This window comes from Nelusetta ayraudi, unplaced genomic scaffold (assembly GCF_046127955.1).
Source record: "Nelusetta ayraudi isolate G7.1 ecotype Tasmania unplaced genomic scaffold, CSIRO-AGI_Nayr_v1 ptg000013l, whole genome shotgun sequence".
Taxonomy (NCBI): Eukaryota; Metazoa; Chordata; class Actinopteri; order Tetraodontiformes; family Monacanthidae; genus Nelusetta; species Nelusetta ayraudi.
Window position 1 is genome coordinate 2,887,255 of NW_027466063.1, and position 24,517 is coordinate 2,911,771.

At 45.8% G+C, this 24,517-nt stretch overlaps 1 protein-coding gene across 1 annotated transcript in view; it reads right to left on the reverse strand.

The window, feature by feature from the left end:
* The window catches only part of fbn3 (fibrillin 3), a 57,199-nt gene extending 50,761 nt beyond the window's left edge, over positions 1 to 6,438 (reverse strand). Inside the window, exon 1 of the mRNA XM_076022815.1 lies at positions 6,212 to 6,438. Within this exon, the coding sequence (XP_075878930.1) occupies positions 6,212 to 6,387 (176 nt within the window). The 5' untranslated portion in view covers positions 6,388 to 6,438. The remainder of the gene's footprint in view (positions 1 to 6,211) is intronic.
* Between the last annotated feature and the right edge of the window lie 18,079 nt (positions 6,439 to 24,517).

Sequence of the window (24,517 nt, forward strand, 5' to 3'; positions counted from 1 at the left end):
ATCACAGCTGATGGAGTGCTTGATTGGCCTGACAGGTTAGCCACAATGTTTTGCTCAATGGGGGATCGACAAAACCACATCTAGAGATGGCTGGCCTCAGCGCACACTCACACACACACGCCGCACAAACACACACTCTCACACACACACACACACACACGTATAAACACGCACTCACTCTGTGGTCTGCTGCTGCCCCGGCTAATGCAAAGAACACTTTGGTTTTTATCATCCGTGAATAACTGCCCACCTACTCATGCCTCGGGTTTTTTTCAGGGACCCCGACTCAAATGCTGAATTTCAAACACTGTGGGGGAAGCAAGCACAAGTCTGCAACAGGGGGTTCACCCCCCAAAACGGCTGGGATTCAAGCAAAGCGGCGGTAATGGTGGTATCCAAGATGAACTTCCATAGTTTGTAATGCTAGGGGCGTTGGTGGCTACAGTGTTTACTTTCTTTAGCTGATGGTATGACTAAGGAGCGAGGAGTAAATTGGGTTAAAGCCTGATCCAGATGTTCATGGTAAAGTCATTTGCCACAGGGATCACGACTCTCTTTAAACAGTTTCCACCCCCAGGACGTAATTTATGGCTGTTTAAAAAAAGAGGCACTAGATTACCCACTGTTTTTGTGGGGTGGTGGCAGAGAACTAGTTAGATTTATACAACAAGTGGCGGACAGTGGCACACAGTTGAATAAGAGTGGTCACATCTAGAGGCATTGGCTAAAAATGTACTAACTTCTAGCTCTGAGCAAGCCAGTAGTGTTTTACATTTACAAAGTACAAGCATTTTAAACACCACCCTCTTCATGTCTCAATTTGTAATTTTGTAAATGCTAACCATGAATTATACTGTTGCATTTGTTGTTTATCTCAACAGTCACTCATTTTTCTCTAAACAGGAAGCCGCAGGATGCCGAACTTTCAATCGGTCACCCATTAACTATTACTTATTTTCCCCCAAGCCATCATCAACATTGACTCATTTGTACAGAAACCAGATGGACTACCTTTACATGAAACATATTTAGCAGTTTATCTCATGCTGTAAAATACTCCTGGGAACAGGTGTCCAAAGTTATATTTTTCAGGGTTTGCACAAACCCGGAAGTGTCAACCAAAACCATGTGGTAGTGGTTGACCGAGCACTAACATTGCTTTGGGGATACAGACAAGAAGTATGCACATGGGTAGAATTAATGGACAGAATAAAATGGATGCAAGGAAAGGTTTGAAAAGGTACAAAGACCAGTTTTGCTCGATAGAACCTGCAAAAGGTGCAAAAAGAGGGTGTAATAGAAATGGCGCCCAGGAGGAAAGAGGACGGGATTGTGGGGATGGAACTGGGGATCAGTGGGAGGGAAAGCAAAACAAGTTCATGCTGAGAAGAGGAGGAAACTGGAGGTGTGGGAGCAGAAAGAGAGGTAAGGAAACAAAGGAGAAAGCAGCGAAAGCTAGAGGAGGCCGGAGCCTCGGTGGGGGTTGGACTCTCTGGGGCAAACACACAAACCTGTGAGTGGGGCTGGGCGGGAGAAAAAACTTCAGAAATGCATAGGGCAAGAAATAAACATTCCAACACTTAATGAGCAACTGTTGCTGAGCTGGGGGATGTCAATATATGAAGGATTACAGGGGTCTGACCCTGAGGTGCTTTGGTTTGTTATTTTTCCTCTCACTCCCTCTATCTGTCCTTCAGGTCAGCGCCTGCTCTCCGATCACAGAGAGGAGGCTTTCAAAGGATGAACTCAGAATAAAGAATAAAGGACAGCCATTAAAAAAAAAAAAATGGAGTCTACGCCCCGGGGGCTTTCCTCAATATTGAAACGCCCTACTGTTCTCAGGGTTTAATCTAAAGGAGATTACCTCTTTGAAGTTGCCTCCCGGGCCGCGGATCGCTCGTTAACTGCCATTAATAGCAATCGAAGGAAAGCGACTGCCACCTCATCCGAGGTGAAACGTGACGAATGAGGGAAAGACGGATACTGTAGTCGGACTTCAAAGATCCGAGAAGGCTGAGGTCTGGAGATTTAAGGGCGTGAGGAGGGCGCAATAACCCCCTTTTTAACACACTGTGGTAAAGTTTGGTTGAGTTTTAATTTCTGCTAAGCTCACCATGATTTCAACTAGCCAAATATTTGACAATGGAAAGAATGTTGTAGAGTGTTGAGGGATCTTAGTGTAAGTAGGTCACCTTCACACCTTCTCCTCCACTAGGTTTGATTTGTCCAAAACAAAAGAATTCAAAGAACCTCGAGACCAAACAGCAGTAGATTCATCTGTTACAATACCAACTTACAGCTGGATTTGGTCGGGGATTTTATTTTTCAACACAAAGCTACAGTTATTAGATTAGCAACTCTGAAAAAAATCACCACATTATACAGCTGCAGTTGCAGGAATCTGCGGGGTCAAAGGTTGAGTTCAGAGCAGCTGGAATCCGGCGAGGGAAGGCAGCAGCAGGCGGCCGTAGTAAATGTCCACATCCATAAAGACAGACAAGAAGTTCACAGTTGCCTCGACCTCGGGTCAGGTGCTTGTGTACGTGGACGTGGACGGGTATGGATAGGTTGATGCGCTGGTCACAAGTCAAAGGTCATGGCACTGGTATCTGACCCCTACCTCAGCAAATTTCTCGCATATTGCTGCCTGGAGCAACACCTGGACCTGCAGCTCAGCCATCAGCTCAGGAGGTCAGAACCATACTCGATTGTCGACGCTCCGCAGGTACAGAGGCCACGAATGGAGGTTCTAAGACATTGGATTCGAGGGAAATCAAGGAAGCAGATGTGGCACGCGATATTCACTGTGTGGACTCTCAGGCTTTGGAGCGGTGATTCAATGAACTCAGGTCGTTTTACAAGTGACTCTACTGAGTCAGTGCCATAAAGATCCTTGTACCTAGGAAGTACAAGCCAACTGTCCCCAGCTATATTACAAATGTTCTTCCAAAATATGTTAGTCAGGGGCAAATGACTGGATTCAGTTTTATTTGCTGGTGGAAGTCCAACTCTTTCCTGTTGTTGGTTGGTTAGTTGGTTTGCTGTGACATTTCTTTCTAGACCTGTCATACCACTGTTACACTCACCTGGCCAGGTAATGCAAACAATACCAAATTATTTCCATCATCTCCAGTAATACCAACAAGACTGCTGTGTCTTACGTCAAGCCATTGCCAGTGATTCCCATGCATTTTAATTCGAGTTGCACAAAGTGATCCACTGGTCCTTGGCAAGAGGTGCACCAAGTGACCACTGAGCTCCAATCACGGTTAGACTGGGTCATGCCAAATAATGAGTGATCAGATGGTTCCACTTTGCAGGAAATCCTATGGATCTCTGCTGTTCTAATTGGTCACTTACAGAAATTATAGCCAATGAAATGAAATTTTTTTGGAATTGGGTTTCAAAAGTTATTAAGAAAGAATCACAAAGAACACAACGCAGAAATCACTTTAATGCAAGTAAATGAAGATGGATGATGCCATACGCAAACACCAATTTATCTACTGAGATGTTGTTACTAAATGGGTGTTTTTTTAGGTCACGGAGTAAAGAATAATAATAAATCCAACATCGCAATAGTAACAGTATAATAATGCCAAAAAAATTGTGTGAGAAAAGAAAAGTTCAGTGGCAAGTTCTGTGGCAACCCAAAAGTGGAAACCCAAAAGATTCTTTTTATTCTCATCCTTGGGAATATGTAAGGTAGAGAGTGAATAGCGAACTCTATACAGGCCATGACCGTGGTACTGACATTATCCTGGAAGGATTAGGGGAGGCGAAATATAAAGGCGCGCTTTCATCCAAAAGTGCTTCTCCTGCGCTATACTAGCAGGAGTGAGTTAAGGTGGGTGGTAGAAACAAAGAAGTTGGCCAGATTCTTCAACTGTACCCCTCAAGAAATACTGAAGCTGGTAGCTGGTCCAACCTGACGGTCGACCGTGGAAAGAGGGAGGAAAAATTCCTCACTTCACGTCTGATCAGATGCCGACTTGAGCGGACCAATGCCAGGCTGCAGGGGAAGCCAATAAATCAGAGTCATTCAGCATCAGAACGAGCGCTACCAGAGACAGAGCAGGCGATATGGAGCTGGAGCCAACAAATAAACACAGCAGCCCAGCTCAAGGCCAGCATAATGACCATCATTAAACCAACCTCCCTCCATCAACCACACCGAGAATCTGCAAAACCCATGAGAAGCTGCTGACAGCCCAATGGGACTACTGCCTGCAAGTGTAGCATGATGAAAAATAAAAAATAGGGAACACTGATATAAACTGCATTTACTGCAGTTTTTCTTGAGGTGAATGAGTTGTAGTAAAATTCCACAACTCTTTTGGCCCAGGCCCCATAAACCGCTTTCTTCCTCGGCCAAAACAGTTACTCAAGTCGTGACAAATGTGATTTCTTAACTCTCCAGCTTCTGTCCAAAGGTCAATCGATGACACACGCACGCATGCCAATGGAATGACCTCACCAGCTTCAGATTGTTTGGGATTTGGTTTTGGCCAGACACAGTGAAAACATTTACCAAAATTAAATTTAACACGTTAGTACTTTCTGCCTTTGCCATACTAAGTCATCGCGAGTGAGGCGCTTCAAAATTTCCAAGTGTTTCAAGTGACAGCGAACAGGCAACGCCTAGCGATTCAATCAAAACAGCCAGAGGCTGAGCACTCTGCCAGAAACCTGACCTAAAACCCGGCAGTCAAACAGGCGTTTTAGCCTCGACTAACATTAAGACAATAACTACTCACCTCTGTGCAGAACTATCACTGCACAGGCATTTTATTCTGAGCACAGTAGTGCTTCCAGATCATAACTATGTAATGGAAAAGGTCTGCAGGCTTTAAATGCACTCACAAAATCACACACTATTATAATAAGCTATTGTGCAAGCTCGCCCGGTTTCCCTTCTGCCTCCTCGGGCTGCTTGGTGTCTCTCAGTCAAGCTGTGAACTTCAGCTAGTGTTCTGCTGCACAACACACGTCAAAGCCGAATGCCAGCCGGCCAATTTTGAGCATTTTGGGGTGAGGGTTGGGGGAGGGGTTTGAGGCTGAGACGAGTGCACCTCAGCCACGGCGGCGCTGAGCGCTCCGATTACGAATACCTTCCATATTAATCCAGAGAAGCGACGGGGCGGATGAATCTACTTCTTTCTCGCAGCAGGAGCCGAAGCTGAAAGTGTTTTTAGAGAAAACAGCAGTCTATGACGCTGTGTGAGCCTTCGCCTTTACTATTAATAAGCCACAAACGAAACGTGCCCCTGCTTTCTTCGACGTCTCATATCTCATTTCCTCATGCGCTCTCCCTCTTTCATACTTTCCCTGCCCTCTGGGCTTCCTTCTGCTATTCTGTCACCTACAGCGGTGAAACAAATGCCCTTTTCTTACCTCCCTCGGGTCACACCAATACCTCATTTCCTGTGGCTTGGCTCTGGGGGAGCCATAAGCTGGGACAGATGGGAGCCTGATAGGAATAACTGATGCAGACTACGAAAAACAGGCCCCAACAAAACATCCTTTGTTTTTCGAGAGGTGGCGAAATATACAGTGAGAATTCTTCGCTGCGCTGATGTGCATCCCCCGCCCAGGCTCATTGTGTTAAGTTAACAAAGTGAAGGCTCTGGATGTCAGACGGGAGGAAAGTGCTGCAGGAACAGGGGTTCGCAACTGGTGAGGGGTGACACGGTGGAAATGGCCCCCAATGTGCACTCAGTGAAATGAACATCACCTTTAAAAACACAAAGGCCTGTGCATTTTCGCAGCAAACAATCACCCACTGATGCACACCAGGGCGTCAGGACCACTACTTTTTAACTCATTAGTCCTGCTGCACAGGCACGACACTTTGACATTCTCACAGTAAAAAGCAGAAAATCAATCTAAAGCAGCCTGAACATGTGCTGTTTTTGAGGAAACAATGTGCTTGTCTTCACCAGCATAACGTGGTACAAGGCCAAAGTTGGCCTCTGCCCAGAAAGCACAGCACTTGAAAGAGAGCTGCCAGGAAAACCAAGAGAAGGGAAAGCCATTTCTATTTAAACCCGAGATACAGCTGCAAACCTTAATGAGTTCTGCATGCAAAAGTAAACTCAGTGTCCTTTTCTTCAATACAACAATTCAATGCAGAAACTGTGGACGCCATGGTGCTTCCTGAGGGCAGATGACACACGAACACAAACGCACACATGCAGATCGGCATCCTTACCCTCTCAGCGTCTCCTGGCCACGGCGTCGAACCCGCTGCACCTCCCTCTGGTCCACAGCGCCAGTGAAGCGGCTAGCCTGATACGGTCCGTCCCCAGTTTGGCTACAAGTCACGTGGACCACTGACACAGACAATGCCCATCCCAGCAGCACCTGGGCCAGATTTCCTAACGCCATCGGTCGGTCTGGCTGCCCCCTTTTTCAACGGCTCGCTGTGTGGTTCTCCAATTGCCAAGTCAATCGAGGGAGAGCAGAGAAGTCAGGACCTGGATCCAGACCGAGTCCAGGCGTGGACTCCAGACGGGCTGGAGAAGAAAGAAAATGAAGAACTTCAAAACACATGAAACACACAGGAATTGCAAAGAATGCATGAGCCTTTTCTAAACATTCCAACAAAATAAGACCTGTGTGTGTGTGTGTGTGTGTGTGTGTGTGTGTGTGTGTGTGTGTGTGTGTGTGTGTGTGTGTGTGTGTGTGTGTGTTGGGTCTAGTGTGGTCAGCAGAAAGCTCCAAAATGGAAATCTAATATGTGACGAGTGTTGATACTGTGGCCGTGTACACGGTTCTAATTGTTTATCCTTTCTGTTTACTGTGTTTACTTTAAGCAAATATTTGAAACAGTTTAATAATCATTGCCTTCAACTACTTCAGCCTGCTTCATTATTTGTAGATAACCTAGTTTTAATGAATTCTTTAAAAGCTGGACGTACTTCACTTATCAAAACTAGAATACTTTTTTGCTAATCTCATCGAGGAATTTTTTATGCCGCTCTTCAAAGCTGACTTTCTCAAATCTGAGCTTTAGAACTCTTGCACCTGTACTTTGCTGTTTACCATTTACTTTTTTTTTTTTTTTTTTAAAGGGAAGCTTTCACATCTCTTTTTCTCTTGCTCTTCAGTCCCAGTTCATGTTTGTCCCACCCATGCAACGACACCATGAGGTCAGCCGTGAACGCCCCCCTCCCACGAGCAGTCACCTTTACCTCTAACTGACTCATTAAGCTATCGACCTTTCTGCTGGTAACAGCTCCAGTGTCCCCTTTTCTTCAGCACTGGAATCCAGGATCCAACATAACTCCGCCCAAATCCTTCTCATACATTCCCTATTTATTCTCCGGCAAAATCGTTTTCAAGGAATTATCCGTATTTGATTTTTTTTCTTTTTCATTTTCTTTTTTTTCTGAGTGTGATATGTATTGTGGTTGCATTCAGAAACGAGGAACAGATGAGAGCGTGGGGCGGGGGGTGAATACAAACAAAATGCAAGGAAATGAAAGAGACACTTAAATTCCGACTTGAGGCCATCTGTTTTCCCCACACAGCAGTTTCAAGTGGTCTCATGAGTGACTTTATCACCATGCAGACACCGAATCATAAACCTCCTGACGACAGAGGAGAGAGAAAAAAGGTCCTCGGCTTAAATAGAAACATACCTTGGAGCCTAAAACATAGAGAGAAGTGCAAAGTTTTTTTTCACCACTTGGGGAAAAACCCTGTTTTACTGAAATCCAGCCAGATGATTTTATTCATAAAATCCCACCTCAGTCACAATCTTCTAAATCAATGGTCAAAGTCAGCAATCTCATTTCGCCCTGATTTGAATTTCTTTACTTTTAAATTGACCACAATCACATCAGTCCTGACCACTCCTGCTAAAGGGGTCACAAGCCCAAAGGGTTAGAAATCAATGCTTTACTTCATTTTGACCTAGAGGGCGACAGAGAGGCAGGCAATAGGAGTGTGTGGCTGATCACACACAGTGAGGAAACACAATTTGATGCTCTCTTTTCACATGCATACCACAATCAAGGTGATGGGTGGGGAGGGACCGTAGATAGATTAATAACAAAGATCAACTTCTTATCCAATTAAACGGACCAAATACAATTATTACCATAATTTCTTCCCCCCATGTGGTTCATGGGTCTTGGGTTTCCTAACTCGATTGTTTGGATTTTTCTAACCTCTAGCATAGTCTCTGCATTGTCTTGCAAGCACGCCCTTACTGCATTAGGCTATATTAGATTGAACGCAAAGCCCAGGTTCCATGGTGTTTATTTTCTCTTCCACCCCTCATTACAGACCACAGGTTTTTAAACGTGAACCCTGGGCCCCTGGGTGATATATAACCTCAGCAGATTCAGCCCTGCAGACCCTCCAGCCAAAGCATATCGAGCTGGGACAAAGACAAGAAAATAAATATGGCCCAACAGTCTGAGATGGAATATGATGAGAGGTGAGAGATTAGTGAGAGGGGTCAAACAAGCTAGCACGAAACTAGATAGATAGATAGATAGATAGATAGATAGATAGATAGATAGATAGATAGATAGATAGATAGATAGATATGCAAAGTCACTGCAAAGGTTAAAAAAAAAATATATATATATATATTCACGCTGCAGTAAAGGCAGCTGAACTTGGCAAAGCAGCTCGTAAATATTAAAATTCGGTTCACAAAGTCCATGAAAGCCACTGAGGAAGCATGATACAGCGAGTTTTGTTTTCCACAATACTGCGGCAGTGAAAGGAGATGTGCATGTCACCACCGCAACTTTATGAATGAAGGACGGAGGGAAAAAAAACCGCAACATCAGCTCCTCTCGGTTGAACTCGAGTAAACCAAATCCAGATGAGGGAAAAACACTTTTTGTCTTTCTTTTTTTTATTTCGAGACAGCAAAACGACAGAAACAAAAACGTCTCATACTTGCAACGGCCGTCCAACAAGAGTCTGAAGCTCAACGACTCAAAGTGAGCGGCGAGTTAACATAAAGTGAAACGTGACTCGGCTCCACGCGCTTTCAAAGGGGGGGAAAAGCCGGTTCAAACAAGAAATAAAGAGCGCGCGAACGCACGTTTATTTGTTTTACCCATCGTTCCGCATATTAATACGAGATCTAGCTTCTATCTACCTCGCAAATACACTTGGGGAGATGAAAAGCCCGTGAACGCAACAGGCTGGCACAGACAAAAGTCTCCATCAGAGCCACTGATGACTTGTTTCTTTTCCCCCGAACTGAACTCTTGAGAGAAGGAAAGACACACGGTACCTTTGCAGCAATCGGGGATGCCTTCACTTCGCCGAGCCCACGGGTCGGAATTTGTGTGACAGGATATGTGTCCCCGCAGTGGAATATTGCGGGATGGCAAAGGGAAAAGTTGGGGGAAAGCCCTGTTAGGCGGAGGGGAGGGGACACGGAGTCGGAGAGGGGGTAGGAACGGACTGCAGGACAAACCCACATTCCTCAAGACTCCTCGAGTTGTTCCAGCAGCAGGGGCTAAAACCTCCTCCTCCTCCTCCAGCACCGCCGGGGCTGACATGGCCGCAGTGTAAACACACGTCCTCCCATGGCATGAGACGTTGGGAGCAGCCGCCAGTGGCGTCATTGATCAGTGCAACACTGACTGGCGTGAGCCCAGAGAGTCAGTCTGTACATTGATGGAGGCTGAGAGAGGTGGAGGGTAGCTGGTGGTGGTTGAAGGTGATTTGGTAATGAGGTGATACTCGCTGGAGGGCTCGGATCTCCACTGTGAAATGTGATTCGACCGTGACGCTGAACTCCAAGAGAAAGCATCATCTGTTTGAGAGTGCCATGAATTCCATAAAAGCCAGGCTTCCCTTGCTAACGGAGACGGATGGCAAAGCAAAGTGTATCAAAATCAGCACAAATCACTCTTAGAACTTGGGGGGGGCTTTCAAAAAAGGCCACAACCAGTGGTGGACTGCATTTCACACCTATAGGCAAGCAAGGTCATAACTCAATTAATACGCCTTAAAATACAATCTATATGACCATCAATTTGAATTTCAGAATCATTCAAAATCAATGGACTTGCATTTACACTACAGAGTAGGAAGATAGGATCTTGGATTCTTACTGTGACGAAGCGTTCTTCGTTACGGCGGGCAGACAACTATCGTTACTTTGTGGAGGTGTGAAATTACGTATTGAAATGATGAATTCACTTTGAAGTGGCATGTTGAATGACTTTGTTGGTTTGTTTGTTTCTGGATAGGTTTCTCGCAGGTGGGCAATCAGTGGCACCCTATGTAAGGCCCCATTGTTTCCATCTTGAGGTCTTTGCTAGTCAGAGCTCACCTGGGAGGGCGTCAGGGTGTACGTGAGAATGAAAAATGAGAAACTACAGCAAGAAAAGAAATACTCAGCCCGCCGCCACCTGTGATTGACACATCCTTGTGCTTTGTTGCCAGAAGTGCTGATAGGAAGTCAACAGTGAGAGAGAGGAGGGGGAGAAGGGGAGGGCTGGGGGGCCGTCAGGGTGGTATATGAGTGAGGACAGCTGAGCACATCTTTTACGCTTCCACCTACTGTGCCGGTTTCACCACTGTCAACAAAAACGGTGCGTTGCAGCTGCAGGAAAGGCGACTCTGCCGCCTCCAATAAACCCGGGGACGCAGTCAGAGTTGTGTGAACTTAATGTGAACCAGGAAATTTTTTTTGGATGATCAAGGAAGTATATTGAACGAATTGATCATCATGAATAAGTGCTTTTTTTCTGGACCATTAGTCGGCAGATTGATTGCGGTGTCTAAAAAAGTAGGTTCTTTAAGATTTCTTGACCCTCAAGACAGAAATAATTCTTTGTTAGGACTTCAGCAAAGATTATCAAGAAGAAAAAAAAGTTCTCTCTTTCAGAACCACGATGAGGTAACATGAAGCTTTCGTTGATTTTGTTTGAAGGTCTTCCACCGTTCAAACAAGTTTACGATCGCCGCAAACTCAACCGACTTCAATTTTTTGACCCAGAAATGAGTGATTAACGACCGTTCAGCTCTGCAGAAACTTTGTGGACCTCTGAGGAACCACTGTTTATAAGAAGGGGCCCTCAAAGGACAACAAGCAGTCACTGTGTTTGCTGTGGCCAGAAACCCTTGAATTGTCTGCTCTCGCACTCTCTCGCACTCTCTCTCTCTCTCTCACACACACACACACACACACACACACACACACACACACACGCACACACACACATAAATAGTGGTCGTAAATAGTTTTTGTGACAATGGGGTATTATTTAGAGGTGAAGGTTACGCGGTCACACTCTTCATGTCCAAAACTGTTCTGGCGAAAAGGAAGGACAGGAAGTTCAGAGGCATAATTTTGTCAGAGGAACCGTTAAAAATCTGGTAGCCGAAGGTGCCTTTTAGGAACAGTAAACATCGCCTGATGAGTGGACGTTGCCATCATGAATTATCACTGCGGCTTTGCCTGTTGGAAGTGAAAAAGGTAAAAAGAAAAGGCGATTTATTGCTGCAGACTTGTGCAAGTTATGCTTTGAAGTAAATATTACTTAAAAGCACATGACAGCTGAAGATGAGGACAGTCTTTGACCCCTTGGAGTGTTGATTTCGATGACAAAAGCAAGACGGGGAAGTCGTGATTAGGGTCACTGCGCTGGTCTTGTTGCTCGTTAGACGTGGCTCCAACATACAGGCCAGTCAATTAGGATCAGTTGCGGTGAGCTGCAGTGACACCATGAAGGAGTGGGAGAGATGAAAACCAAGAGTTGGAGACTTTCAGCTTGTTGCTCTTCCCCCCCGCCCTCCTCCACCCCCCCCCCCCCTCTCTCTCTCTCTCTCTCTCTCTCTCTCCAAGCGGTCCCACCCTCTCCCTTCTAAACAGAACCACATTTCGCCAGGCAGCGATCCCGCTACAGTGAAAACACACTGCTCGCTGTCTGTGTCTATTGTACTTTCGGAGCCGCCGGGCAAAAAACTTTTACTAGCCTCCTTTTCCTTCTTTCTTCCCCCCACTCATCCGTCTTCCATCTCCTTCCTCGCCAAACGCACGGATTTCAAGACTTATATGTAAATCCTGGCACACACACACATGCGCCACATGTCGACCTACATATGGCCGGAGGTGAAAGGCTTGTCTAAACACCCAGAGATCATTTCCAGCACGTGATGTCACATGATGTTTTCCCCGATAATTATCCCGGGACATGGAGGAGGAATCTCATGTGCAAGGAAACAAACAAACAAACAAACAAACCTGGACACGTGCTGTCAAGATAAGAGGTGGCACTTCCACGCTTGAAGAGCAAAGATATGTGTTTTATATGGAACAGACTGCAGTGGTGCTTCACTCAACGGGCTTTGGACGACGAGGCCGAACAGAAAAACAGATGACCGTTGCAGTGCCCTCATAAACACTTGGTTGCACACTCAGGTTTTTTGTCATTGCACATCATCTGAATCCGTCAAGGGCGAACCGTGACAGACGTTCATGGTCTGACTGGGGCTTTTGGCAGTTTGCACGGAGACACAACGGACAGAATGTGCTGCGCTGCCGCCTGTAATGAAGTGTTAAAGGTCGCCAAATGATCTCTTTTACGCAGCAATTTACACTGTAGGTATTCCAGTTGTCCGCGAGGAAGTGAAGGAATCTGAACAGCATGGTGGTAGGAGGAATTGATAACAATTGGTCATTGTCAGAAGAAATGCCTTACACCACCTGTACGGACGCTTGGTTTCTACACTGTTGAAGAAACGTGAAACTGTTTCACTCAATTTAGTCTAATCTGCAGGGGGGATGATGGCTGTGTTAGACATGTTCAAAAGTCATTTGAAAATTAGGTGAAAGTGTCTTAGCGCAAGATGTAGGTCACACATATTGAAAAGCTTCAAAGTTTTAAGTTTTGGAATGATGCTCACCAGTCCTAACCACAGGAACATGACAGCACTTTCAGAACCACCAGCTTTCACTAAGAATGAGCCTGCAACAGATTCATTCTCCATGATAATGCTCAGTGAGACGGTGGACGATAGCTGTGCTAACAATGGGCTGACAGAGGGCACTGAGTGCTTGCAGAGGCCACGTTAACGCTAATGCTTCTTTAATCGTGCAAACACACAGTATGTCATGCTTGAAAACTGCAGCTCCTGCTCCCTGCCATAATGCAAATATTTACGCCGGCGCTGTGCATTTGACCGGCCACAACTCGGCGCTCTAATGTGATGATGAAAGACAGGAAAGCAATAATGACTCAATTATTTGTACTCAAATAAAAAAAATAACTCCTCCTCTGGCACATGATGATGCAGCACTCGCACTGTTTATTGGATTATAATGAAACATGGCTAATACCTGCTAATTAGCTGAAACAAATTCATATGTTTGGGCTCAGTTCAGACAAATAATGATGTTAGGCTGGATCTTTCTTCGTACTGTCCTGAGATTTGTCTGTTGCAGCTGAATTAAATTAGGATCAAATGTTCATCGGTGACTTTCATATATCTCATTAATCCTTTCTTATTTATTTTATCCATTCTCTGTCCCCCTGGCTTGCACTATGGCGTGTGTGTGTGTGTGTGTGTGTGTGTGTGTGTGTGTGTGTGTGTGTGGAGAAGGGGCTATGTCATCTCACTCTGGTTTTGTTCTTAACCTTGGAGTTTTACAGGATTTGTGCTTTGACTCTGTGGGGTCAGAGAGAAGCATGACTGGAGTCCAGAGGACAAATCCTGTGGTGCACCGCTGGTTTTTCCCTGTTCGATGAAACACTGCCTTCTGCACCACATTAAGGACGCACATTAAAAACGCGCAAAGGACCGAAAGCAAAGGAACACGGAAAGTAAAACCACAAGCAGAGAGGACGAATCCTGCGGGACAGATGGGTCGTTGTCTCCTCTTCTTCCACCACCTGTCTCAATCTTTCCTCCCACCATTGCATCCCTGAGGGGGAGGCATCCGTTGCCTCACCTTACCCGGAGCGCCGCTCTGTAAAAGACCTGCTGCAGCTGTTTTGCACTCGGTGATGCAGTGGAAGAGGAATGCATAACTTCAAAGTGCGACACAAGCAGAGACAACGAATGGCAGCGTTTGTAGGGTGGGTGGGTGCGGTGGTGGTAAAGATGTAGCGGTGGATGCAAAGATGTGATCTCATAAAATGACAAGCGCACAAACACGTTGGTCCATTTGTGCAAAGTTGGTGTTCCAGGGTATGAAGACTAGGAGGAGGGAAGACCTGCCTCACATGTCTTCTGCCCGCTTTGTGGGAATCAGAGGAGGTGGGGGGGAGGTGGAGGAGAGGTGGAGGAGAGGCGGGTGGAAACGTGATGTTGTTCCCCAGAGAACCTGGAACTCTGCGCAGCTCGTTTGTCCACACTTAAACGACTGTTAAAACATACAGTGTGTGTGTGTGTGTGTGTGGGGGGGGGGTTGCTGAAAGGTTCATGCCTTTGGTTGCAGTGGACCAAAGGCTCTTTTTTTTTCCTTCAAGGTAAGGGTTTTTTGAAATTCTATAACCCTTGTAAGTGCAAAAGACAATGTCGGCGGCTGCCCGCTGAAAGAAAGAAAAAGGTGGAGAAGGAGGAAAAACGCAGCAACGGCTCCGTCGGAGCGGAAAGAATCCTCAGACCGCTGGCTAAATGTCGGAGGGTCTAATAGCTTTCAGATGTCCTCTTTTATATTTTCAAGAGAGCATAAAACATTCCCTCTCTGAGGAATCTCAGCAACGGTCGGAATTCGCAAGGTCGAAATTCGCAGCAGGGGCTAATAGTGAAAAAGCTGTGTTTCACGTTCCAGGGCATCGCGTTTTTTGCATCCAAACAGGCCTTATTTATCCTTATTAAGCCACTAATTTTGGGTTCTACTTTTCACTTTCATGTTGACGGTTTCTTTTAACGCCGTAATGGGAGCAAGGAGCCGGGCAGGGGTGTTCCCCCTATTTCCTGTTCAAACTTTAGAGGGGCTGCCAGGAACTGAGACGAGGTGAGGTAATTTCTCGCTCCAAATGTAAAGTTGGCTGCAGGGAGGGGGGCGGGCGGAGTGATGGGGGTAATGGGCCGCTGTAACTTTCCCTGTCCACTCAAAGTCACATGTACATAATGGCTGCAGCGACTGCACAAGGCAGCTAATACCACTAATGCTGGGGTTGTTATTCTGTCTGGTCCGTCATGTTTTATAAAAAAAAAAAAAAATAGTAAGCCCTTATTTTTTAAAATGTTTGGAAATGCAGCTTAGGGACATCCAAGGTGAAATAGACCATTTGATTAGGGCTCTTCTGAATCACTGAGTAGGAGAAAGCTCGTCCCTGTCCTTCTAAAATAACTTTTTTTTTTAAAAATAAAGCCATCAGAGAAAATTTGCAAACAAATACGAAATACATTTTCGCATTTTATCTACCAAATTACGTCTTGGCTTGAAGATGTACTTTCCTGGAATCATTTCTGCTTACCGGACCGTTAGCATCTGGCAACTGACTGAGACTCCAGCTAATCCAAATCCCAGCGTTACTTCATCCAGGGCTTCCCAATACACTGTGTGGGAAGCAAACCTGGAAGATCTCAGAGGGTTTGTTAAAAAAAAAAAAAAAAGCAGTGTGCAAATCTCAGCTTTGCGTGCCTGTTGTTGACCAGGTCGGAGCCTGGAGCCGAGCGACGATGGCGTGGCTTAAAGGAGCAATACACGAAACGTCATCGCTATATGTTTTCCAATGCTGGCACAACAAAACAATGATTACAGACTAGATGACTATGACCAAGATACACACAATGCATAACTGATCCTTAATAAATGGATCAGAGTCATCAGCATAAACGCAACTTGTTGTTGTTGCTGTCATCCACTTTTGTTTTTTGACTGGAAATTTAAGTGGGCCATGACTTTTCGTGTTCTCAGGTACTTGAAGATTGTGTTTTTTCAGATGATTCCACTCTGAAGCCAGTTTTCCAAAGTATGCAGCTACAGTGACTCCATTTAAATCTATGTCAAACCAAAAATGTTTTTGCGTGTGGAGGTACAAATGCGGAAACGGCATTCTTGATGTCCGGCTGTGTCCTGCAATTTTTTTTTTGTATTGTTAGAAACGCAAAAACTGTCCACATTGTAGTCATAGAAATCAGCATGAGATCATGCAACCATGAGTCACGTCGGTATGGATGTGTTTATACACCGAATGATATCAATGACAAAGGACCATCTGCAATTTCACAGCTGGAGCCGCAACCGTCAACAAAAGCCCACAGCGTAAATATGAAAATATTTGGTGGAGTGCAGCGTCTCTCTAAACACACCTCGCCAACAATGACGGCAGGGGCAGGCAGCGCCGACCATTGCTCCATCTACGACCTGGATCCGTTCCACCACCAACAGGTTTCGATCTCTGTCAGATAAAACTAAATGTTTGCCGTGACGTTCGCTCACCGTCTGCGGAGCAGGTGGACTCTGAGACGGCAGACAGGAAACCGGAGCATCAAAGCCAACGGGACGATCGTACAATGACTTCCTTTATACAGCTTAGACCCCGTTATAATTTCTTGCATCATTCAAAGCAGTTTCTGCCAAACTCAAAAAATCTTCCTACACAATTGGCGTTTTGAAAGCCCTTGTTCGAAAAGCTACAGATTACATATACATTTCGTACAAAAATGAAAGGCATCCAGCGAGCAAAGTCCACCGGGAGGAGCTTTCATTGTGTGTGGGGGTTTGGAAAAGCCACAAAAGGGCCTTTTATGAGTGTGAAACTCTTGTAAAGCAGGTGCAGTTGGGACAAATGGGAGGCCGAGCAGAGGCGTCCAGAGGAAGGTAACCTGCTGCCCGCACGACTTCACGCTCGCCGCCGCGGCTGCCGCTGCGCAGAGATCATTAGAGGTTTGCACAACAGATGCTAAGTTGCTCGGAAACATCGTCTCCCCGAACTACCTGCCCATCAGCATTCCTTCCACCTTTCATCCATCGCTGCAGCGCCCACCTCTCGCTCAGGAACAGCTGTTTTCGAAGACGGGTGGAGAATCACAGCGGCGAGGAAGAAAGTGGAGTTTGGGCGTCTCTGGTTTGGGCTGGGTATGGAAAAAAGAGGGGAGGGAAGAAATCGTCAACATACAGCGGACAAGATGTATACAGCATGAGTGTCTCTGGTCGTCCGCCTTGCCGGTGGGAGAACACAAGTTGTGTCCCTCTGTCAACGCAAACACAGCCTGTTGTCGCCCGCGACTGTCTGTGACACATTTGTTTAGGGTCAAACCTCTCCGTGCTGCGAGACACGCAATGTGCCCCAAGGCCTATTAAAGCCCCATATCAATGGACCACCCAGGACTTTAACACAAACCTAAAAAGATTCGGGTGGTCCAGTGACGCTCTAGGAAGAAACGCACACTGACTGACTGACTGACTGACTGACTGACTGACGACAAGAAGGGGGAAGATCTAAAGAGCTGATGGGTTAATTTTCACGCTCTGAGCTGTTAATATATACAAAAAGGTCTCGCTACGCAACCACATAAACACTTAGCCAAAGGGGGGGAAAGAAAACTACATGCGCCGCCAGGCCAATTGGATACCAGCGGAGTTCCTGAAGACCAGCTGTGTTTGCGATGTCATGACGGTGTGACCCATTTCTGCTTTTCTCCAACCCGCCCTCCCCCCCCCCGGTTTATACACAAATTACTGTTCAGCACATTTATCTCATTGCGTCATGGCGGGTCACCATGTTCTTGCTCGTCTGAGTGACAGATGAGTTCGCGGGGCGCCAAGTTTACTGAACACACCTCATCGGTTTCAGCATGTGCAGAAGCGCTTTTGTTGTCTGCGGCGACGATGCCCTGGAAAGAAAGAGGTAGATGTTTGTTCTTCTAAACAAGGTTTCTGAAACCTTTGTCGCTTTTGTTTACCAGCAGGATAATCCCAGAATAGGTCAGGAAAAATGATGTTCATTGCACAAAAGACGAGTTTTAAAAGACTCATTGACCCAATTGCAAATATGCCTTGTTCTACCAATACTTAAGATCTTATTGATACACGTGCACGTGTGGTTTGACAAGATTTTTCTTTTGGCAAAACTTCAGAAACTTCAATGAATCGTTTTGACATGCGAGGTAAATGGCTGTAACTCATCTGTCTTCGTCCACGTCTCCAGACATCTTGATGTCATTTTAGAGGCATTTATGACATTTGACTGTCTGAAGTGTTTGTTCTCAGGTTCAAATACGCAACCTCTCCACTTATTCAGGACAATGTTGTAACAGCGGTTGACTGTGAGGATCCAAAAATGTTTTGTTTTTTTCAAGACATTTTTTAAAAACTTTATCATCTTTTCTTTCAGCGTGAGAGCTATGAGTCTACATCCTCAGGGCAAACTTTTTTTTTCCTTTAAACCTGCTTCCCCTTTTCAGACCAACAACAACAAAAAATATTTATGGCAGGAATTCTGCCGTTTGAACTTGATCATTCTGCCAAGTATATTAAAGGTTCTGCACATGTGCACTGAGCCGCCACAGGGCCGAGGAAGTAACGTTACGCTGGAAGAATGCATCTTCTGGCAGCGGCCTGGTACACACAAACAAGACGAGGGGAGAAATGCTAAGAAGCTGACGATGAAGAGGATGATGATGATGTCAGACTTTGGATAAAGACAGTGCACGCGGTGCGTTTCCTGCCCTGACCTGCTTGCCTCCAATTAATTTGCATGTTTGTGTGCACAACGCCGTGCCCCTCCCCCCCATCCCTCAGTGGAAACCAGGAGTCACTGGTTCAGCAGCAGCAGCAGCAGCAGCAGCAGCTCTGAGTGACCTGGGTGCTGCTGCTCAGCTGGGCCGCGGCTGCTTATCACCACCACCGGAGCTCCCACGCGCTCTGCTTTGAAGTTCCCCTCCTCCCCCAATGTGCCCCACGCAAGGAGAAAGCGACACTGTGTTGAGCAGACGGGACCCCGGGGGTGGCAGAGGGGATGGAGGGGGTTGTCAGGATGAAAGCCGGTACTGTGGCAGCCCAGCTGTTTGCTCTGCCAGCCCAGCACAAAGAGAACGCGCAAAGAGCTGAAAAGGTCAACATTGGTCGATGAGGGCGTCTGAACTCCTCAGGGGGGACGTGAGCTAACGCGCCGTCTCATTTTATTTTAGCTTTTTGTTTTTGGTTTAGCACTTCTTTGATTTCCCTTCCCTTTGAGAAACACTTCTAATGCACCAAATAACCTTAGCCATCAGTTTCCCCCAGACTTCCTGTAGGTAGAGAGTGCTGAAATGTGACAGTTGGAGGTGTGTGGTCCCGCTGGCAGGATCCGCCACAGCCGTTCTTGCAGCAGGATCTCCTGCATCTGGTCCTAGTTGAAGGCTGGTGGTTTTAGTGCTTTTATTTTTTTATTTTTTTCAAAAGTCTCGGCCGCATCAGTGCCCCATTTGTCTTGATTAACATACTTTACTTGATTTTACAATGCCAAACGCGGAGCGAGAGCGAGAGAAGTAAGAAATGAACATGTGGGAGGTGCGTGAGCCGGGTTACAAGCGCCTTTGCACAGTTGTCAGCAGCAGCTTTTTGCTTTTCTTAGGTTTTGTCAGGAAACACACACACACACACACACACACACACACACACACACACACACACATACACACACATACACAGAGCAAACTATGGAAAAAAGTTTCATGGCTGTCAGCTTTCTCTCCACTTCCTGCACATGTTTGTGATGATCACGCACCCGACACACTCTCCAGTTCGTTCTTATGAGGGAAGAGGGGAAGGTTGCTGGTACATAGCAAACAATGTAGAAAGGCCAGCAGCAATCAAGGGGTGTTTCGACGAGGTCTTCCTCAGTGGGCCTGGGCCTTGGACCTTTTTTGGGAATTTTGGGGGATTTTGAAGAGTGCTTGTTTTTCCTACTTTCTTTGCTGGCACTCAATGCTCCCCTTACGGACAAAATTGCAATACAAGATAAAATTGGAGATAGGATGATGTCGAGATGTACATTTCAGAATTGGGTTAAAAGCTCATAAAGTTCATGTAAACATTTGTTCAGAGTGTGAAATCACTGCAATCGCAGGGAAAAGCCCGAGGAATGCAGTCGGCTCTGTCAGCCCGCCCCTCCATCTTCATTATGGCCCTTCCCGCATACTGGTCATGTGATTTACAGCCATGGGCCCCAACTCTGGTGATATAGGGCAAATTCCTGACCGAGATCAGTCAGGTTTCATACTCACAGCAGGGGAGTGGACGCGGGGAAAGAAATGAAAAGGGGTAGCGAAAGAGACGCTGAGGGAAAAAATGCTGGATCTCTCAGGAGCCGATAAGAAGTAACTGGTGAAGAAAAAGGCTTGGCCACTCCCAAGTCCTTTATAAGGAGGGAGGTTTTTCACCCATGGAAAGTCTCAGATTTTTTTTTCCTTTTTTTTTTTTTCGCTGGCATCGTCTCTCAGCAGAGATCGGAGGCCAGTGGATGGAAGGGCTACTTGAGTACCTCTGCTCCTCTGAGGTGACAGCCGTTAGACTGAAGAGAAACAGCGTGCTGCTCCAGCCTTTAACCTACATGTCCAACAATAGTTTCTCAGTGTGAAGATTTGCAGATGTCGCACGTTATTTGCCAGACGTTCTAATGATACAGGGAAAAAAAGAAAAAAATTGTCCCAGCCGGGACTTCCTGGCCATTCCTGCCACAGCCAGGGGGTCGACACGGTCCAGCGTTGAAAACAACCGTCATTACCAAAGTTTCCCGGGGAGGCCCGTTACACATGAGATAGTGTAGGAAAGGTGTGGCGTGCAATTGGCTGGAACCTCTTCAAAAAGGGATAAATAAGTGGAAGTTTGCGTGGCGGAAAATTAGCAGCCTGAGCAAAACAAAGGGGAGAAGAGCCAAGAGAAATAACGAGATTAAGACTGTTTCTCTGCCATCCTGAAAACTGATGGGTCAGGTTTCAGTGCCGCTTTTGTTACCGAGTTGGTAGTCAGCAGTTTCCACAGCTCCCTAATTAAAACGGAGTGAGGTGGAGAGGAACTTGGTAGAAAAGGAGAATTTTTCCAGGGTGTGATCATCCCTCTTAATTAGGCAGGAAAAGAGGGAAGACGAGCTGGCTGCGAGATTGATTGCTTATGAATATTGGAGGCTGGCGGAGGACTGATGGATGGGGAGCGTGTGGGACTTTATTTTTACGGCCGGTTGGTGGGGCAGTGGATAATTGGCTGTCTGAAAAGCTGACACCGTGGACAATCCGAATCTCACCATTTCGACTCGCTGTCGTTATTGTTGTCCCCTCTCTCACCATCTGCCGATGTGACTCACGTAACCAACGACTTATTTGTTTTAAGTGGTTCCAGGCCTGTACCCTCCTCCTACACACCTTTTTTTTTGACATTCTCACGTGTTCCAAGCCCTGTCTGCCCCTGTTATTCAAATGAAGAAGTAATTCATAAAGGCTGATCACGTCCTTGTGAGTAAATCTTGATGTGTAAAACCTTCAATAAATGTCTTTTTTCATACAGAATATATAGATTTTAATGCAGCTATAATAGCAACTGCTAACAATGTTCTCCACAAAGATGTAGCGACGCTCACGCCAGCACCTTAAACCTGTTACCCCAAACTTCTTCAGTCTGTTTCAATCTGCCAAAGACACGTGACGCGCTGCGAGCGGCTTTAATGCCGGCACGATAATGATAATCATTACTGAGATGACGACGAGAGATGTGCCGCTGCGAGTAATTCAATGATGTCACAGGGAGACAATGAGAGGCCGAGGTGGGGAGATGCAGCTGTGCGTGGCCCAACATGCGGTGCGGAGAGGAGAGGAGGACGAGGCCAAAGGGCCAGCTGGGAGACGGAGGAACCACGGGACAAGTTCACTGAAGGTTCATTTTTCTTTTTAAAAAAAAAAAAAAAAAAAAAAAAAAATTTCATTGGCGATGAGGAAACGTCTCAGGAGAATCAGGTAAACAGATAAATGTTGCTCGGTGACGTTTTCACATTTTCCACAAACACTGGCAAGAGCACTGAAACATAAAAAAAAACTGGACATTGCATTTAATACTAAATGGAACAATGTTTAAAAACTGTATCATAACAAGTGCTGATTGTTGCCATCAGGTTTATTCTGTTTCCACTGATTATTGGATTGCCCCAAACAACAAGACATGAACACGCAAGATTTGTTGAAGTTTAACGCAGAAACAATAAATCCTCTTTTTATCACCAGGTCTCATGAAAAGACACAGAGTCCAAACAATTAATTCACCCCACTAACAGTGTTTTCCTGTTTAGCCAAAGTCTCACAGGACTCACCGCAGTTTTCAGTGAAGGAGAAAAACTCTCTCAGACACATTCATGAGGTACAACTTCGCTCCACACGGAGCAACAAGTTTCCTGCAAGTTTGTGCAGATCCAAGCAACAATACAGTCCGTTCACAGTTATATGCCTGTTTGCGCCATGTTCTATCTTTGCTGAGGTTTAAATTTGGGAACAAAGTGGTGTGCATCTCACGAATGTTGGTCAAACGTCAACAAAAAAATATATGTCCCAGCAAATTTTGCTTTGTTTTCGGCGTTTTCGTGGGATCCGTCGACCAAAACACCAGCGCCAAAGCCTGTTAAATGACAGCCCACAAGAGCCCACTGTTTGTCAGCAAAGACTTTCCATGACGACTGTCTTGTTGATCATAACTCTCTTGCTTTTCCTCAGGGAGAATGAAAATTCAATTAAAAAATAATTGCATGGAATGGGTAGATTTGACAAAAATAAAGCACAATGACCACAGTGACCAAGCGCGGTCTTTACCTGGGAATACCTGACCCCTTTTTCTACCCTTCGAGCAAAGGTAGCGCAACACCATCTGGGCATAATAGCAGCTCATTACAGGGGGGGCTGGCGCTTGTTTGCAGGTCTGAGATGATTCAATGTTGAACTTCACCTGGTTTCTCTTCCCCGCATGCCTGTTGAGTTTCGGCCTGTGAGTGAGAGTCTGCGTCCCTCCCGTCATTTTCTCATTATCCGGCATTAGTCCGTCTGGCATGCGCCAAAGCATGAGGCAAATGTTCACTTTTTCATTAAGCCAATGGTACATGCTGTTCTGAGCTTGACTGGACCAATTCGAGGGCAGTGAACCTCAAAAAAAACAAAACAAAACAAAACAAAACAGTCTCTTTAGAACATTAGAAATGATGCACAATTGCTGAGGCAACATGATGCCCGACCTCACGCTGCGATGGTTAAAGACTGCGATGACGATGATGCAGTGAACGCCTTTCTGGACTGATCCGAGAAACAGACCGTGAAGACGTTGGGGATCTTCTGAGGAGGTTTCTGAAAGCCGGCATCGGGTCAAACTCTGAAACGTGACCAGCAATTCATGATGAGGCATAGAGAACATGATTTTTTCAGACATGACATGGATTGAATTCAGACATTCAGAACATAAACACGCACCCCTGAATTGAGTAATGCTGACCCGCGGTGGGAGACAACAAAAAAAATGCTTATAGAGAAACAGAGGAGCATGTCTTCATCGCATCTGTTTCCCATGTTTCTCGGAACAAACAATCAGCCATGACTCAAGTTTTTTTGTCTTCTGTTCCATCTGTTTTAATATAGTTTTGCTTTCAAAGGCTTTCCCTTTCATTCCGCCCTCTGGTTTGGCATATTTGAGTATGGTTGCATTTATGGCGTGGACGTTTCGGTTCATGTTAAATGCCTTCTTGAATATATCAAAATAAAAATCCTTTTTATTTAGCACATTGTGCGCCTTTTCCTCCCAACTGTCTGTTTTCCATCATCATCCATAACCTACCAAATGAGACATTGGATGAAATATGTTGTTGTTCACCTTCGACAGGTTGCCGTTACGTCAAAAGACTGGCATATGTAGATAAACAACACACACACACACTCACTCACACACACACACACACACACACACACACACACACACACACACACACACACACACACACACACACACACACACATACACATACTCAAAACAAGTGTTTAGCTTTGCACGGCAGCTGGATCTCTCACATTTCGTCTCTGAAATCTCTCCTTTCCATCCTGCCAACCCAGAGTGTTTCAATCAGTCTGAAAATTGCACTGGATTCCACAACCAGACATCTTCCTTTCAGCTGTGATGAAACCCAAAGTTATAAGCTAATTTCCCACATTAACCCTAACCCCAAAGTTGACTGGGGTCAAAAGTCAACTTTGTCCGAGAGACATGGGGCCACTTGCAGGTTCATCAGGATCCCTCAAGACACAGCCACGTCAAATTTGGGGCTTCTAGCCCATGAGGAACCCCGAAACCCTAATCCTAATTCCAGCCTTATCACTAACCCTAATACCATACAAGTCTATGGGGTCAAAAGTCAACTTTGTCCTAGAGACATGGGGCCACTTGCAGGTTCATCAGGATCCCTGAAGACACAGCCACGTCAAATTTGGGGCTTCTAGCCCATGAGGAACCCCCGAAACCCTAACCCTAATTCCAGCAGTAACCCTAACCCAAACCCTAATTCCAGCCTTATCACTAACCCTAATTCCAGCAGTAACCCTAACCCTAACCCTAATTCCAGCCTTATCGCTAACC